Here is a 12,030-nt window from a genome sequence, read left to right as displayed (position 1 = left end):
CTGCTGGTATTGAAGAGAAGCAAGATCTGTACCCAGTGGAAAGAGGAATGGGACGTCACGGTGTAGGGCAAACACAATGCAGGAACAACCCAGTGGAGCTCAAAATAATTTAATTTTGGCTGCCTGAGGTGTTTTTTTTTTTTTTTTCCTAAATTTTATATCGGATGCCCTTTCTGCGTGTGCTAGGTTGCTTATTGGCATAGAATCTGCGACCCTGTGAAATCTTTTTCATTCCCCATTTCTTCTTTTCCTTGCCAACTCGATCTCTTCAGCCGCCAGCACTGCATTTGGAACAGTATCTATTGTGTGGGTGGCGGAACGCGGGGAAGCTATTTCTGTTCTAATTATGAGCACTGTTTTCGTAGGGGAAAAGGAGGGGGTGATAAGGCAGATCTGAGACTGATCCGCTGGCTGGGCGAGGATGCTCCGTGGAGACGTTACTAAGGTTACTAGAGAGAGGACCACAGGTGACAGGCGGGGTTTTTCTCTATAGCAAAATACATTTTCCAATGAAGGACGTGGGCTGGGCAGTGCCACATTGTATTACATATTGGATTCCCTAGAGGAAAAAGGAGATGGCCCAAAGGAAAAATGAGGGACCAAAGCAGGGAGCCTCTGCTTCCTCTTCCGGGCCTTTTCTTCCGCCGTCTTTGTTTACCCCCGAGCCATTCTGGCTGCAGCACAGAGTCGGCGCGCCGGAGAACGGTGTCTTATCGATGTGACACGCCTCTGAGCGGGGCCGGAAGCGGTTCCCAGCCGGTACCCGTAGGGCCAGGCGTGCAGCGCGCGGTGGCAGTGGCGCGGGCGGCGGCGCTGCGTGGCTCTGGAGGACCGGCGCGGACCTGCAGCGGCTCGCTGAGGCCGTGGCTCGTCGCTGCAGCTGTCAGGACTCTTGGGGGCGAACTTGCCAGACAGAGAGGAGCGGAAGGGAAGGGGTGTGTAAGGAGGGCCGTGGGCGTGTTTGGTCTCAGAGAGGACTTTGAAACTGGTTCTTAGTAGTTGGGTCTCATTTTTATTTTGACAGATTTGGGAGGCAGCAGATGCCCCATTCTCGAGATTTCCTTAATTCCAGTCAGTTGGTAGCATGATTTGAGTGAGAGCTTTTTAGTGAAGCTACTGGGTTAAGATAGCTCAAGGGATGGATGAAGCTGCCCGAGATAAAAAGAAATGTGGCGTCGGAGCAGAGAAGAGGTGTCGGGAATGAGGGGGTCAAGATGATCTATTAGTTCATATTTCAGGTTTTCCTGTACTAGGTACCGTCCCCAAACTATGTAAGCTTGAGGTCTGGGCTTCTTTACATAACCTCAATGTTAACCTTTACTTAAGTTGGGAAGTGGGAGAAGCGTCTGTGCCAGCCAGACCTTAGATTCTGCAACTGCTCCAGGCTCCACACTGCGGTTTTCCACCATCAACATATAAAGCAAGTGAGGATGGATTAGGGGGTAGTAGAATTTGAATAGCCTTGATGAGATCTGCTAAAAGGTGTGACGTCTAGGTGTATAAGGTAATGATAGATGCCGGTCAGGAAGAACTGTGACCTGCAAACCTATGTCTCCAAAGCTTGGCTGTTGCCTTCTCTTTAGCATTTGGTGGGATAAGGAAAAGAGGTATATACTCACACGTCCAAGTTTGAAAATGGAGTTACAGAGACTCACAGAATTTAATGATTTGACATAGCTACCTTATTTAACAGATAGAATGACAAACAGAAGGTAGTCAAGAACGCAGATTCTGGCTGTCCTAGCTGTACTTGCCAACACAGATGCTAAAGTTAATGTCTCTTTACCTGGACTGGGTCCTTTCAGCAATAAAGATTGCAACCCACCTTTACCCCTATTAATGTGTGTTACAAATTCTGTACACTTCTGACACAAATACCAAAGCTGAAGAATATTATCACTTGACCTGGACTGGCTCCTTTCAGCTGCAGGAGTTGACTATTGATGATATACAGTAGTAAAATCATCTATACCCTTGCTCATGTGTGTTTCAAACTCTGTGTAATGCTGGAGTCAGATACCTTTTCAGGCACAACTGACAGCTGAAGCTTTTCAGCAATTCCAAGAATATCCATCTGAAAATAAGACTGACTAAACCTAGGGGTAAGGAAACTTAGTTTAAGGAGACCTCAGATAAAACTCATGCTTAAAAATTAAGGAAAAAAAATTTTAATCAGTTGATAATGTACTGTTTACAAACACTAATTCTGGCAAGTTGTGCCTAATATTCCCAAGAGATGATTGAAACTGGGGCCTTAAGAGTCAAGTAGATTAGTTTAACTACATTTTCATTCCTAAAATGCAAGTACTTAATTTTAACTTGAAAAATCATAAGCTTTATAAAAGTGCTTATCACTGTGTCTATGACAAAGTAATAATATAGTCACCCAATGCTTAATAAGAGAGACACTTAAATACATTTCTGCAGCTCCTTCATTGTTCAAACAGCAGCGAGTGTGCTTCTACAATGGTACAGCCATCAAACACCTCTACTACAGACAGCCCCCACACTAGTATCTTTCTAGACTATGAAGGTATACAGCATGTTGCAATTATTACTGTAGATAAATGTAATGGTATTTGCACAGTTAGGCATAGCTACAATGTAGGAGGTATAGTTGAAGTACTAGGCAATAATTTGTATTTTCCTCCAGTGGTCTGTCTGTGGCTGAGACATCTCTAGGGGGTGTGGGGTGTGTGACACAAATAAAAGTGATGCACTGCTGACCCTTGCATGGAGACACTTTGCAACATCCAGGCTTAGCTTTCACTGGAAGGCCAGTGACTAATGTCCTTAGTCCCTTAACAGCAACGAAAGGTGGAAAACATTTGTACATTTCTGAAGTATGTCTTCTTATTTCAAAGGGATGAAAGTGTTAGGTGGCTGCGTAGACCATAGACCAGGATCTGCCCAGCATGACTTGTAAAGCTTGTGGCTGTTTAAGATCACTTAACTCTCAGTCCTGTGTTTTCTGAATATTTGGCAGCTCAGGTCCGCACAGCTGACCTCGCACTCCTTTGCAGATGCATGGGCATGGAGGCTATGACTCTGATTTTAGTGATGATGAGCAAGGCGGAGGCTCCAGCAAAAAGAGGAAAAAGTAAGTCTTTGTTGATCCATAGTTCACACTATTTCTAGACGGACATGAAGTATAACTAAATCATGGAAAGGGTTTGGATTGACTTTGCATATGGAAACAACTGTAGCAAGTGAGGGTTTAGTCATTGCACTGTAATAAATGGATTCCAGTTTGGAGGTAGTTGTGGGAAAAATGAAGTTTTGTTGTGAAGGAGTTTATTGAAAAGGATAGAGGGTAAAGGAAAGATTTCTCTATTGCATTTTTTTTTTTGTTTTGTTCTTTTTGTTTTGGGTTTTGTTGTTGTTGTTTGCTTTTTCATTTGTTAAGACTTTGTGTCTGCAAATGTCACAGCTTAAAGGAGGCTTATTTGCTAGTTTGTCTTCCCAGTGAGGTGCTCGTGGAGGATGAATTGTAATTCAGAACACTTGGAATATTTACTTGAATGAGCAGGTCAGAGTTGGCAAGACCAAGATCCTCTAGCATACAAAGCCTGGGCTTCACATTTTTTTGTTGTCATTTTTGTTTCCTGAGACAGTTTTATTATTTAGTTCAGGCTGTCCTAAGACACAATCTTCTTGGTTTAGCTTTGAAAGTGCTGGGGTTCCAGGTATGAACTGCATGTCCAGCTGGAGGCTACATCTTCACAAAATTGCTGTGTTTCAGGCCATTGTTCTTAGCTTTCAGTGCTTTGAAATGTCATGGTATATAGTAACAGGAGGGCTTGATTCTTAGTAGCAGGACTTAGAGAAGTTGGTTTATTATTTCATAGTGAGACTGATGTATTATCACTAACTAGGAATGAACATTTTATAAGATCGGCAGTCTTTATCAATAACAGAAGAATAGTAATAATTATAGCAATGTATGTTTTTTTAGATTTCTTTCTTTCTTTCATTCTTTCTTTCAAAAGATTTACTTATGTTGTTTATATGAGTACACTGTAACTGTCTTCAGACACACCAGAAGAGGGCATTGGATCCTATTACAGATTGTTGTGAGCCACTATGTAGTTGCTGGAAATTGGACTCAGAACCTCTGGAAGAGCAGGCAGTGCCCTTAACCACTGAGCCATCTCTCCAGCCCTGTGTTCTTTTTAGATTTTCATTAAGAAACATGGCTTTCTGGTCTGGGGGGGGGGGGTAACTAAGTTAGTGGAATGCTTGCCTAGGATATAGGAAGCCCAGGTTCAGTCCCCAGTGCTGTGTAAAACAAAGAAAAGTGACACGTGCCCTTTAGAGGCAGATTAAGGAGCATCAGGAATTCAGGTTTATCCTTGCTTGTGTAGTGATTTCGGGCCATCCTGGGCTAGTGAGGATCCTCCCTCAAAAGAAATGGTTTATGAATAGAATTTGAGCAGATTTAGTTGGGTACTGTGGTCTAGGGTTCTATTTATCTGTATCAGTAAGGCCGATCATCTGTGGTCAGTGTCCTCTATAGTCAAACTTTCCTTTACATATTTTTTACCTGTTAAATTTTCATTATCTCTCCTTTAGAGGTAAATAACTTAGGGTGGTAAATGATCAAGTCAGGGACTGAAATAGGAACCTGCTGCTTAGAACTAGCCATTTTCTTTTATCTTTTCCATTTTATAAGTAGTAAATAAAATGAAGAAGCAAAATGTTTCATTAAAGATCAGAGACTCTTTTAAAGTTAAGTCCTTATTTCATGTTAGTTACTTTTCTAGTTGTGAGCCTGTTACCTGACAAGAAGAAACTGAAAGATTTGCTTTAAGATTTAAGATTTGCTTTTCAAGATTTAAGAATGGGTACAGTGAGAAGGGGTACACATGGAGGCAGGAGCATGAAGTAGCTGGTCACATTGTGTCTACAGTCAGGATGCCGAGAGCAGATATAAAGTGAGGCCAGGTTATACAATGTCAATCCATCTGCAGTGATCCACTTCCTCCAGCAAGGCTCTGCCTTCCTAAGACAACTGAGACAGAGGTCACTGGCAGAATACCTGTCGAACTGTCACAAACATGGGAAGAGTTAGACAGCATCCTTCAAGAAAAATTAACTTTTAACACTTTTTCTTTTTTTCCTACACCAGGACAGTCGAAGATGAGTTGCTGCTTACAAAACCGTTTCAAAAAGAAAGGCATGGAAAGGTGGCCCATAAACAAGTTGCCGCAGACTTGCTCGACAGGTGTGGTGCTTTGGTGCTATGATGGTCGGCCTTTGGGTTGAGCTCTTTTATAATCTCAGAACCTGTGGACTTCATTATGTTAATAAAATATGGGCATTTGAATTTACCTAAACTTTTCTTTTTTAAACAGGGAAGAAGCAAGAAATAGAAGGTTTCATCTCATAGCTATGGATGCTGTATCCTTTTATAGTCCTATTTTCATAACTAATAGAATATTTGGCTTGTTAGCCATGTTTTCTAACTTTTAAAAATCAAAATCTTGTCAAGTTAAGTAGACTAGTTTTATTTTTACAGGTTAGTAATTATTGATATAGAAATTTACGATTTGAATTTTCAGGTGTAATTCTTTTTTGCTAATATATAGGAAAAACTAGAGGTAAAAATAATGAAATAAATACTAGTTGTGGTCTATTAATAGACTTTAAAAGTCCAGGAACTTAAAAGGGTTCCCACCTGTTCTTGTCAGGCTTCCTCACTTCCCTTTACTGTTCTTGTCTTCTTGAATATCATTTTAATTCATCCCTTTTCTACCTGGTTCTTGACTACTTTAAATTTTCTGCAAAACTTCTGTTTTAAAATTAAGTGTGTCTTGAGCCGGGCGTGGTGGCGCACGCCTTTAATCCCAGCACTCGGGAGGCAGAGGCAGGCGGATTTCTGAGTTCGAGGCCAGCCTGGTCTACAAAGTGAGCTCCAGGACAGCCAGGACTATACAGAGAAACCCTGTCTCGAAAAACAAAAAACAAAAAACAAAACAAAACAAAAAAAAAATTAAGTGTGTCTGAGTGCCATATCTATGCGTGCTGTTGCTCTTTCCTCGGGTATGACTGAAGACTTGAGCTGTAAGTTAGACTGTCATGCACCACTACTCGGGATGTTAGAGAACAGGAGAGGTCAGGCAAGACCTGAGTGTTCACTCCCAGGTCAGGACTGAGGAGTCATCTGATGCATTTTCACCTCATTCCTTTCCTTTAAGTTACTGTGTTCTAGATTTTTTTTTTTAAATCTCTCTTACCTCCTAATCCATTGGAAGCTTACCTTAGCTTAATGGTCTTATCTCCCATAAACATCTATACATATGTTCTTCCTTCTCTGACACTCTCATTGAGGGTGTTAGTGCACCTAGTGAGAATAAAAATATAGATGATACGTTTCTGTCATGGTAGAGAGATCTCATGGCTGAGATGGTAGAGAACCCCAGTATTTTTGGGAAGTAGGGCATATGTTTAGCTATAGGAGTAGTCACCATCTTAAAAGTTAGTGATTTTGCTAGGTGTGGTGCATGCTTTCAATCCCAGCATTCATAAGGCAGAGGCTGGCAGATGTCTGAATTTGAGGCCAGCATGGTCTACATAGTGAGCTCCAAGCCAGCCAAGGCTACATAGTGTGACCCTGTCTAAAAAAAAAACAAAAAACAAAAAAACAAACCCAAAACAACCAACTAACCAAACCCAAAAACCAAAATGTTAGTGGCTATCTTAGTTAAGGTTTCATAGTGAAGGGACAACATGACCAAGGCAAATCTTATAAAAGGAAAATATTTAATTGGGGTTGGCTTACAGTTCTAGAGGTTCAGTCCATTATCATTTTGGTAGAATCATGGCAGCATCCAGGGAGCCTTGGTGCTGGAGGAGCTGAGAGCTTTACATCTGCCCCCCTCCCCCAACAGGGTTTCTCTATGTAGCTCTGGCTGTCCTGGAACTCACTCTGTAGACCAGACTGGCCTTGAACTCAGAAATCTACCTGCCTCTGCCTCCCAAGTACTGGGATTAAAGGTGTGCGCCATCACTGCCCAGCTAGTGCGCCATCACTGCCCAGCTAACTTCTACATCTTGATCCTTGGGAAGCAGAAGGGGATTGATCTCCCACAAACAACCAGGAGGAGAATGTCTTCCAGACTGGGTCCAGCTTGAGCATAGGAGACCTCAAAGTCCCACCTACACAGTGACACACTTCCTCCAACAAGGCCACACCTCCTAATAATGCCATTTCCTATGGTCAAGCATTCAAACCACGAATATATGGGGGCCACACCTATTCAGTCCACCACAGTAGTCTTTTAGAGTTGTAATTGTTTCAGTCTGCGTCTGTTGGTGTTTTTAAGTTGCTAGCCTCACCACCAAGTCTGGGGTAGATGAGGCAAAAAAAAAAAAAAAAAAAAAAAAAAAAAAAAGAAAAGAAAAAGAAAAAGAGCCTGGGGAATGAATGTAGTTCAATACAAGGGCAGTCCCTGGTGAGCCTTTGAACCCCCGTCTTTCACAGGCTGAAAGGCTTGAATTTGTTGTTATATAGAATGCCCAAAGTGGGACTTGTTAGTTTAAAGAGTAGGGAGGAGGAATAGGTTTTTGTCTACCCCTTCTGGAAGCCAAACTCTCACTGCCATCCGTGTTTTTGCTCAAGGAGAAGTTGTGTTAACCACAGCCTTGCCTGTTGCCTATGACTGCCTCATGTTACAGTAGCAGAGCTGAGCAGTGACGGCAGAAACCACTAGGCTGCGAAGCCTGTAAAATTTGTCTTCTAGCTCCTTACAGAAAAAAATTAGCATTTTTAACAGCTTGCCCATTTAGTGGTAGTTGGAGAGTTCAGACCCAGGCCTTGAGGTGTTTGTCTGCCTCCCCACTCAATTTCATGTTCTTATTAATAAGTACTCTAATTCTAATTATTAATAATTAGAATACACTGTGATTAGGGAAATTACTGTGTCTATAAGGGTGTGGTCAGTGAGGTTGAGACAGTTCATTTTGCATGTGCTTGAGTATGGAGAGTTCGTGCTGCCTTGGTTTTAAAAGGAACACCAGGTGTTCATATATCTTGTTATTGTGCATGAAAAATATACATAGTTGTGTAGATTCTCTGAATATTAAAAAGAAAAGAAAAATCTTACTGTGATTTATTTATTTCATTTTCTTTTCTTTTTGAGACACTCTCTTACCCTAAGGCCCAGGCTGGCCAGGAAATCTTGTTGCTCCTCCTGCCTCCACCTCTTGAATGCTAGTATGCTAGGTGTGAGCCACTACACCTCCTCTCTGACTTCTTCGGCGGCGGCTCCTCCTCCTTCTTCAGATTTATTTATTTATTTCATGTATATGAGTACACACTATAACTGTACAGATGTTTGTAAGCCTTCATCTGGTTGTTGAGAATTGAATTTAGGACCTCTGCTCCGGTCAACCCTGCTCCCTCCGCTCGGCCCCACTCACTCTGGCCCAAACATTTATAGACTATGTTTGAAGACTGTAGCAGTCTTCAGACACACCAGAAGAGGGTGTCAGATCTCATTATAGGTGTTTGTGAGCCACCATATGGTTGCTAGGATTTGAACTCAGGACCTTCGGAAGAGCAGTCAGTGCTTTTACCTGCTGAGCCATCTGACCGGCCCCTCTCTGGCTTCTTATGTTTGTGTTTTGTTTTTGAAACCTTAATGTTCATGGGATTTAATTTTATAAACATATCCTATTTTTATATACTTTATTATTAATTATTACATTGTATAACAGTAGAAGATAAATTTTAATTTTTTATCTTTAATTTAGAAGCCGCAGTTTATTTGTAAGATTATTATTAGGCTGAATAAGAGAATAAAGCTGTGTGCAGTCTAGAAGCAGACTAGAAAGCTCCCTCTTTCCCCTGGTGGTTATATATTTTTATCCCAAGAATAATGTATTCATGAAAAAGATTCCAAACATTTTAATTAATACATGTTGAAAGGTTTTCAGCAGAAAGTGAAAGTCTGCTGTGTGGTTGTTGTACATGATTTACACCTTTAAAAATGATAGACAGACTCATACCATGCTTTCTTTTTATTTAGTAGTATGTTACAGTGGAACAACTTCTGAACAGTTACAGAAGTCCTTAATGTTTTGCATTTCAGTATCAAAGGCACACCAAGTTTGTAAACGACTATATTTTGTACTATGGTGGCAAAAGAGAGGACTTTAAGCGGTTGGGGTAAGTATTGTCAAGTTCACATGGCACGGTAGGGCAAGTACAAATGATTTTCTAGGCCCTGTTGTAACTTTCTTGGCGACAGGAGCATCCTCATGATTGAACCAGGTGTGATGCTGGTAAGAGCAGTACACGTGAGCAATGCTTTGTGTCTTGTTGATGAGACCATTGAAACGACGACACACTTAGACTGTAGTGTTCAGGATTGCTTTTGCAAAATTAAAGCAATGTCCAAAAGACTCCCCAAATATAGGCTATTGCCGTTGCCCCTGGTTGCTCCCTAGGCATTGAAGATAAGTCCTACTGCTGAGGACACCAGACACTTAGACATAGGATTCAGATGACCTGAGATGAGTCTGACCCGAAAACTTCCTTCCTAAGGGCTACCTTTCCTGGTACAATTGAAAAAGTGGCCGGGAATTTGAGAGCAATGGAGAGGGTATCTGAGAGGGGTTGGAGGAAGAAAAGATAGGATAGAAGTGATGTAATAACATAATCTAAAAAAGTAAACATGTTATTTTAAAAAAAAAAGGCAAGCAGGAAACTTCACGTGAACATTCTTCCTATGTCGAGGCTGTTGTCTTGCATGGATTCTTCTCTGATTTACCATCTGAGTAGGTAGGGCCCTAACGAATTTAACTATTATTTAATTTAATAGTTAAATTAGCTACCCCATTTCTATCTTCCCCTGTCCACTGAGACCATACTGCTCATGTTTCTTCCACTTCCTAGCTGAGCATCTTTATTTTTCTCCTGCCTTTATTGGTCTTCCCGGGAAGCTAGTAACATGATGTAACATCGCATATTACTGAGAGCTCGTTACTCGGATCTACTCTGAAACTTGTTCTCACTCACATTTCCTCACTCAGAGTCTGGTGAGCTTCTGTGCCCTTGCTTTGACAACAAAGCGCCATTTGTATAACTAACCCGCTGTAGAGTTGAGTGGATCTGCTTCTCTGTGGAACTCACTCCTTTCTTGCAAGTTTTTCTTAAGTAGCTGCTGAAAATATTGAATATATTTTTATATCAAACTTTCCAAATTGAAGTATACTTTTATTTATATTTTTATTCAAGTTTTCAAAAATTTCAGCAATGTTTAGCCTAAATTTGATTAATTTTAATTTTATATTAAATTAAAATTTTTATATTCTAGGGAAAATGATAAGACAGATCTGGATGTTATACGAGAAAATCATAGATTCCTTTGGAATGAGGAGGATGAAGCAGATATGACTTGGTAATTTTACTCGATTATTTATTTGCTTTGTGTGTGTGTGTGTGTGTGTGTGTGTGTGTGTAGGGCAGAGGACAACCTGGAAGAGTGGTTCTGTTCTTTCACCATGAGCTCAGGGCTGAAACGCAGGTCATCAGAATTGGTGGCAGGAGCCTTTACTAATTAGACTGTCTTGCCAGTCTGAGGCTTGGTGATTTTAGCCAATAGCATCTAATGGAACAGTGTTATAGTTTTGTCTTTCTTATTCTATGTGTGTGTGTGTGTGTGTGTGTGTGTGTGTGTGTGTGTAGGAACTCTTAGAGGAGAGAGGAGGGCATCAGATTGTCCAGATCTGTAATTACAGGAGGTTGTGAGCCACCCAGCATGGGTGCTCAGATCTGAACTAAGGTCTTTTGAAAAACAACACATGCTCTTAACCCCTGAGCCATCTCTCCAGCCCCAATATGCATTGTCTTAATCATCATTTATCAAGGTGTTCAGCTCTTTCATAGACAGTTTCTGAAGGATAGAAACCTACATTTATGACTCTTGATTCTGGTTTGCTTCCTTGGGTAATCTTTGGTAATTTAATTAACTTGTAATTGTTTGACCTAGTCTTCAAAAATAATTATGCTACTGTTTGTTGTTTTATAATAAGCAATTGTATGTTCCTTTTAAAATGTTTTGAATAATTTGGAAAAACAAAATACATGAAAGTGGTTTTCAAAGTCAGACATCACTGAGGGTAATAAATGACGAGTAATTCTCCATCTCACTCCCTGAGAGCCGTCATTAACAGGTCATCTCTAGACAGTCATCACATCTGTCTATATCAGGCATCTCTTAGCATTAATATTTATAGCATATATGTATCACCTATTTGATATTTCTTCCAAGTAACAAACTGTGGTTGGATTTCTGAATATATAATACATACTTTTTATGGATCTAGGGAGAAGAGACTTGCAAAGAAATACTATGATAAATTATTCAAGGAATACTGCATAGCTGATCTCAGTAGATACAAAGAAAATAAGGTATGCCTTAGGAATATTTATAGCTGGCACTCTTGTTCAACTACAGCATTAATTTTTATTAACTACCATGACCCACATTACTCTTTCCTGGCACTGATTTGAATCTGTTATCCTGCACTTTGAATATCATTTTGACCACTTACCCTCTGTGGTCATGGGGTTTAAAGGGTCTATAGGATTTATGAAGGACAAGTGCTTTGTGTTTGTGAGATCATCTATAAAAGGCTAAAATTACACAGTTGGTAACTAGATTCCATCCGGACTGTCATCTTGAGCCCCTAGTGATTAAACACTTTAGAATGATGTCTCATTTCATAGATCATGCTTTAAATCAGCAGTTTTTTGATTGATTGCCATTTATAGAGTGGCAGATGTACTTTTTTTCTACAAAATATTTCTATTTTGGTAAAATTAACTTTCAGTCAATGCTAATTAGTAGTGGCAGATTCCCATTCCCACATTACATCTTTAGTTAATATTAAAGCAATTTTTATTCCTAGCTCAACTTCCATTGGAACTAGAGAAGGTAATCCAAGGATGGATGATCTTCAGTTGGAAATGTTAAAAGGACTGAGTGACTATTTGTATTCTAGTAAAAAAAAAAAAATGGGGGA

At 40.4% G+C, this 12,030-nt stretch overlaps 1 protein-coding gene across 4 annotated transcripts in view; it reads left to right on the top strand.

Annotated features, from left to right (window-relative positions):
- Positions 1-740: 740 nt before the first annotated feature.
- The window catches only part of LOC110285597 (protein FRA10AC1 homolog), a 35,644-nt gene continuing 24,354 nt past the window's right edge, over positions 741-12,030 (top strand). Inside the window, exons 1-7 of one of the 4 annotated variants that reach the window (XM_021151865.2) lie at positions 741-935; positions 2,987-3,100; positions 5,129-5,224; positions 5,355-5,400; positions 9,093-9,169; positions 10,320-10,403; positions 11,332-11,416. In XM_021151865.2, coding sequence (XP_021007524.1) covers positions 3,024-3,100; positions 5,129-5,224; positions 5,355-5,400; positions 9,093-9,169; positions 10,320-10,403; positions 11,332-11,416 — 465 coding nt within the window. In that variant the 5' untranslated portion in view covers positions 741-935; positions 2,987-3,023. Of the gene's footprint in view, positions 936-960; positions 1,425-2,986; positions 3,101-5,128; positions 5,225-5,354; positions 5,401-9,092; positions 9,170-10,319; positions 10,404-11,331; positions 11,417-12,030 lie in introns of those variants that run through there. The other 3 variants (XM_021151866.2, XM_021151867.2, XM_029472746.1) reach the window with 3 other exon arrangements.

The sequence above is a fragment of the Mus caroli genome, chromosome 19, assembly GCF_900094665.2.
Source record: "Mus caroli chromosome 19, CAROLI_EIJ_v1.1, whole genome shotgun sequence".
NCBI classification, from domain to species: domain Eukaryota; kingdom Metazoa; phylum Chordata; class Mammalia; order Rodentia; family Muridae; genus Mus; species Mus caroli.
Note: the sequence above shows the minus strand (reverse complement) of the source record. Positions and strands in the feature narration are given on the sequence as shown.